The 6,782-nt window shown below is 32.1% G+C and overlaps 1 protein-coding gene across 1 annotated transcript; it reads right to left on the reverse strand.

Annotated features, from left to right (window-relative positions):
- Positions 1-875: 875 nt before the first annotated feature.
- LOC101898948 (uncharacterized) lies at positions 876-6,782 on the reverse strand. Its single transcript, XM_059129562.1, has 3 exons — positions 6,232-6,782; positions 5,964-6,156; positions 876-1,200 (listed from the first exon to the last, which is right to left on the reverse strand). Exons 1-3 carry the CDS (start codon positions 6,448-6,450, stop codon positions 878-880), a joined length of 735 nt encoding a protein of 244 aa, XP_058985545.1. The 5' UTR covers positions 6,451-6,782; the 3' UTR covers positions 876-877.

The following is a 6,782-nucleotide window of genomic DNA, read 5'->3' on the forward strand; positions in this document are numbered from 1 at the left end:
GGATTTGGTTCAAAGAGACCTGGGGTCGAAAACCATTATTTCGATGAGGCACATTTTGGCCGTATCAAATGATATTTACCCTCTCTAGCCCTATGGCTGAGGGTATAAAAATGGGAACTATATTTGAAGCTTAGGTAAAATGGAAAGATTCAAAATATTAGCTGGACAATTTTGGGATTAAGTTCAAGGTGATGGGGCTATATTTTAAATGTTATCTATTACTGAGAGTTATCCTCACATTCTCCATATGATCGATAGGAAAAAAATCCTTGGATGTCAATTTTTTTGGTGTATTGTTTTTTTTTATTTTTTGGTGGATGTAGGAGCTCTGAAAAATTTTTCGAAGTAAAATCAGAATTCATAAACCAAACCCTTGCTGCCCTGACCGCTACCTCACTCCTGATTACTGTGTTGATGGTGTCCGTCTTCGAAAGTCCCTTGTTGTATTGCCTTCCCTTTTCCACCTAACAACAATTATTCCTCCACAGCTTCATATAAATCCAAAACCATATCTGTCCGTAGATGGTAAGTAGCCATATGCTAACTACACTAACTTGTATTCATTATTTGAACTCTCTTTTACTTAAAAAATAGGATATAAATTTGAAATTCAAGTAAAAAGGAACCATTCAAAACATTACCTGGACATTTTTGGGATTTGGAAAAAATATGATGAGGCTATATTTTAAAATTAATCTAAGGATGAGAAATACAATCGCTACTCTAAAATTGAATCATATAATACATGAGCTCTGAAATTTCTTTCGAAGTAAGATCTGAATTTACAAATTAAACCCTCGCTGACTGCTTGACTGCTTCTCCACTCTCGGTGACCGTGTTGATGATGCTTGGACTTCCCTTCCCCTCCCCACCCCACTTAACAACAACTACTCCCCCACAGCTTCATATAGACGAGACACCATATCGGTCCATAGATGGTAAGTAGCCATATGCTACCGATACTAATTTGTATTAACCATTTAAAATCGTTATAGGTCGCTGCATCCAAGGAGTACTCGATGAAAATATTCGTATCATAGGCTGTGTACATGCTCAGCATTACCAGCGTGTAGGTCAATAGACCCCAAATGTTGTGCAGCGTTTTATTCAACATGGGCTGGATGCTTTTCATTTCGTGGGCATAGAGGGCACTAAGCCCACTGAGAAGGGTGAACAGTAGCATTACGGATGTGATGAGACCTGCAAAAAGAAAAAGGAGGAAAAACAAAATAATGAATTAAAAGAAATGAATTCGGAATAATTTTAAAAGCTAGTGATTATTTCAAGCATATGAGGAGGCGTGGATTTTTTAAAGAATATTTTTCCAACGACCTTCTCAGGCGTGGATTTTTTAAAGAATATTTTTTCAACGACCTACACAAGCGTGGATTTTTTAAAAAATTGTTTTTCAACGACCTTCACGGGCGTGGATTTTTAAAGAATATTTTTTCAAACGACCTTCACAGGCGTGGATTTTTAAAGAATATTTTTTCAACGACCTTCACAGGCGTGGATTTTTTAGAGAATATTTTTTCAACATGTATATGAGGCGTGGATTTTTTAAAGAATATTTTTTCAACATGTATATGAGGCGTGGATTTTTTAAAGAATATTTTTTCAACATGTATATGAGGCGTGGATTTTTTAAAGAATATTTTTTCAACATGTATATGAGGCGTGGATTTTTTAAAGAATATTTTTTCAACATGTATATGAGGCGTGGATTTTTTAAAGAATATTTTTTCAACGACCTTCACAGGCGTGGATTTTTTAAAGAATTGTTTTTCAACGACCTTCACAGGCGTGGATTTTTTAAAGAATTGTTTTTCAACGACCTTCACAGGCGTGGATTTTTTAAAGAATTGTTTTTCAACGACCTTCACAGGCGTGGATTTTTTAAAGAATTGTTTATCAACGACCTTCACAGACGTGGATTTTTTAAAGAATATTTTTTCAAAGACCTTCACAGGCGGGGATTTTTTAAAGAATATTTTTTCAACGACCTTCACAGGCGTGGATTTTTTAAAGAATTGTTTATCAACGACCTTCACAGGCGTGGATTTTTTAAAGAATTGTTTATCAACGACCTTCACAGGCGTGGATTTTTTAAAGAATTGTTTTTCAACGACCTTCACAGGCGTGGATTTTTTTAAAGAATTGTTTTTCAACGACCTTCACAGGCGTGGATTTTTTAAAGATTTTTTTCAACGACCTTCACAGGCGTGGATTTTTTAAAGATTATTTTTTTCAACGACCTTCACAGGCGTGGATTTTTTAAAGATTATTTTTTTCAACGACCTTCACAGGCGTGGATTTTTTAAAGATTATTTTTTTCAACGACCTTCACAGGCGTGGATTTTTTTGAAGATTATTTTTTTCAACGACCTTCACAGGCGTGGATTTTTTAAAGAATATTTTTTCAACGACCTTAACAGGCGTGGATTTTTTAAAGATTATTTTTTTTCAACGACCTTCACAGGCGTGGATTTTTTAAAGATTATTTTTTTCAACGACCTTCACAGGCGTGGATTTTTTAAAGAATTGTTTTTCAACGACCTTCACAGGCGTGGATTTTTTAAAGATTATTTTTTTTTCAACGACATTCACAGGCGTGGATTTTTTAAAGAATTGTTTATCAACGACCTTCACAGACGTGGATTTTTTAAAGAATATTTTTTCAAAGACCTTCACAGGCGGGGATTTTTTAAAGAATATTTTTTCAACGACCTTCACAGGCGTGGATTTTTTAAAGAATTGTTTATCAACGACCTTCACAGGCGTGGATTTTTTAAAGAATTGTTTTTCAACGACCTTCACAGGTGTGGATTTTTTAAAGAATTGTTTTTCAACGACCTTCACAGGCGTGGATTTTTTAGAGAATATTTTTTCAACATGTATATGAGGCGTGGATTTTTTAAAGAATATTTTTTCAACATGTATATGAGGCGTGGATTTTTTAAAGAATATTTTTTCAACATGTATATGAGGCGTGGATTTTTTAAAGAATATTTTTTCAACATGTATATGAGGCGTGGATTTTTTAAAGAATATTTTTTCAACATGTATATGAGGCGTGGATTTTTTAAAGAATATTTTTTCAACATGTATATGAGGCGTGGATTTTTTAAAGAATATTTTTTCAACATGTATATGAGGCGTGGATTTTTTAAAGAATATTTTTTCAACATGTATATGAGGCGTGGATTTTTTAAAGATTATTTTTTCAACGACCTTCACAGGCGTGGATTTTTTAGAGAATATTTTTTCAACATGTATATGAGGCGTGGATTTTTTAAAGATTATTTTTTCAACGACCTTCACAGGCGTGGATTTTTTAGAGAATATTTTTTCAACATGTATATGAGGCGTGGATTTTTTAAAGAATATTTTTTCAACATGTATATGAGGCGTGGATTTTTTAAAGAATATTTTTTCAACATGTATATGAGGCGTGGATTTTTTAAAGAATATTTTTTCAACATGTATATGAGGCGTGGATTTTTTAAAGAATATTTTTTCAACATGTATATGAGGCGTGGATTTTTTAAAGAATATTTTTTCAACATGTATATGAGGCGTGGATTTTTTAAAGAATATTTTTTCAACATGTATATGAGGCGTGGATTTTTTAAAGAATATTTTTTCAACATGTATATGAGGCGTGGATTTTTTAAAGAATATTTTTTCAACATGTATATGAGGCGTGGATTTTTTAAAGAATATTTTTTCAACATGTATATGAGGCGTGGATTTTTTAAAGATTATTTTTTCAACGACCTTCACAGGCGTGGATTTTTTAGAGAATATTTTTTCAACATGTATATGAGGCGTGGATTTTTTAAAGAATATTTTTTCAACATGTGTATGAGGCGTGGATTTTTTAAAGAATATTTTTTCAACATGTATATGAGGCGTGGATTTTTTAAAGAATATTTTTTCAACATGTATATGAGTCGTGGATTTTTTAAAGAATATTTTTTCAACATGTATATGAGGCGTGGATTTTTTAAATAATATTTTTTAAGATGTATATCAGGCGTGGATTTTTTAAATAATATTTTTTAAGATGTATATCAGGCGTGGATTTTTTAAATAATATTTTTTAAGATGTATATCAGGCGTGGATTTTTTAAATAATATTTTTTAAGATGTATATCAGGCGTGGATTTTTTAAATAATATTTTTTAAGATGTATATCAGGCGTGGATTTTTTAAATAATATTTTTTAAGATGTATATCAGGCGTGGATTTTTTAAATAATATTTTTAAGATGTATATCAGGCGTGGATTTTTTAAATAATATTTTTAAGATGTATATCAGGCGTGGATTTTTTAAATAATATTTTTTAAGATGTATATCAGGCGTGGATTTTTTAAATAATATTTTTTAAGATGTATATCAGGCGTGGATTTTTTAAATAATATTTTTTAAGATGTATATCAGGCGTGGATTTTTTAAATAATATTTTTTAAGATGTATATCAGGCGTGGATTTTTTAAATAATATTTTTTAAGATGTATATCAGGCGTGGATTTTTTAAATAATATTTTTTAAGATGTATATCAGGCGTGGATTTTTTAAATAATATTTTTTAAGATGTATATCAGGCGTGGATTTTTTAAATAATATTTTTTAAGATGTATATCAGGCGTGGATTTTTTAAATAATATTTTTTAAGATGTGTATCAGGCGTGGATTTTTAAATAATATTTTTTAAGATGTGTATCAGGCGTGGATTTTTAAAGAATATTTTTTCAAAGTCTATATGGGAAGGAGATTTTTTAAGAATATTTTTTCAAGGTCTATGTGAGAAGAGGATTTTTTAAGAATATTTTTTTCAAGATGTATAGGAGGCGTGGATTTTTTAGAGGATATTTTTCAATATGTTTTGCTTTGAAATATTTTGAAAAATTTATAAACACAAAATTATGGAAATATTCTCAAATAATCTACAATAATGAAGGTTCTTGCTATTCCAAAATTGAGCTCCTGATATGAAAATATTCTTAAAACAAGTTCATTCTTATGGAGTCTCTTTGTCCCTGGAAATACACTTAAAGGGTTCATGCTAATGGAAAAAGTTTTTAAAAATTTACCTTTTTAAGATCTCTGAAATGACATGGAAATAGTTTTAAAAAATTGCGTTTCTCATTTTCTTGGACATTTTGTTTAAATGCCACATTTATTATCTTGAAAATATTCTTAAAAAGTGCGCTTTCGTGGAACTCTAGAATTCCTTGAAAATATTGGATTGGATAGTCTCGAAAATGTTCTAAAAAAATCACATTTTTGAAACTCTATAATAATATGGAAATATTCCAAAGTCCACTTTTATGGACCAGGAGGATGCCCTTAAAAACATTCATTAAAATTTAACGTTTGATTGCCTTGGAAATATCCTTTTTAAAACCACGGTTATTGAGTTCCAGAATGCCACCGAAATATTCATAAACCTGCAAGGAAAGGTAAAAAGTCGGGCGGGGCCGAATATATGATACCCTACACCACTATGCGTAATTAGTAGAACTCCTGTAACAAAAAAAATTATATTGGGGATTTATGTGAAGTAGTAGTAGTAGAATCTTATTTGAATGCGTATCCACGGCCTTAGAATATACAATTACAATACAGGGAATAAAAAGGATTGTTTATGGAGCTCCGGAATCCCAGGGAAATTTTCTTTAAAAATGACATTTATGTAGTTCTGTATTGCCATGGAAATATTCTTGATAAATCTACGTTTATGGAGCTCCAAAATGCCATAGAAATATTCTCAAAAAAGAATTTTCCGGTGTATGAAACTCTGGAAGGCAATGGAAATATTCTTGAATAATCCTATTTTATGGAGCCCTAGATGGCCATGGAATATTTTTTTAGAAACGTTCATGTTTTTGAAAATTCCTGATAGCCTTAAAAATATTAACCAAAAATCCACGCTCAATGAGCTCTTATTAATACTCACCCACAATTCCATGTACGCTATGGAAATGTTTCTCCTCAATACCAATTTTGATGGCAACTCCAACTAAACCCAATATGGAACCACATAACTGCAAAATCCAATGGGTTTTGGTTTTCTGAGAACGATCACAGAATTTGGTGCGGGCATTGGCACGATAATAGGCCATGAGGCCCTCAGACATCAGGCAAACAAACTAGAAATTGGAGAGAGAGAAGAATTTATAAAGAAAAGCTGACATCATCAATCGAATCAATTTTTTCCGACTTACTCCAATTGTGCAAAACACAGCATGAAATGGTATTTCCTGCAACGGCAAACGCAGGCACATCCAACACATATAGAGGCAAACAAAACCCATTAGCAGGCGATTTAGGGAGATCAGCAAAAATTCCAAAATTTGACATTTTGTCACAACCAACTGGCCTGGTCGAGGGGGAGATTTCTGCTTCTCCACTTTATTGATGACAATTTTCCCCGTCTGACGCATTCTCTTGCATTGATCTGAAATGATTCAATATTCTTCGACAACTAATCACCTGGCAGAATATGTCTCGATATCAAAGCCCTCGCTACTGATTGGGAGTTTTCTTTCGGCTTCTTATCATCATCGATCATTCAAATGAAGAGAAAACAAATAGACAAACAAAAAAACAAGTGGTGCAATCTTTTTTTGATATGCAAACGGCAAAGGAGATCGTTGTAGGAAGCAGGAGGAGAAGAAGAAGAAAAGCAACTTTACATATCTAGCGAAGATATTGATGTATGGGGAGGAGTTTCTCATCATCTTATGTTATTTTGGAACTGATTAATGTTGACGGC

Source organism: Musca domestica, unplaced genomic scaffold (assembly GCF_030504385.1).
Source record: "Musca domestica strain aabys unplaced genomic scaffold, Musca_domestica.polishedcontigs.V.1.1 62, whole genome shotgun sequence".
Lineage (NCBI taxonomy): Eukaryota > Metazoa > Arthropoda > Insecta > Diptera > Muscidae > Musca > Musca domestica.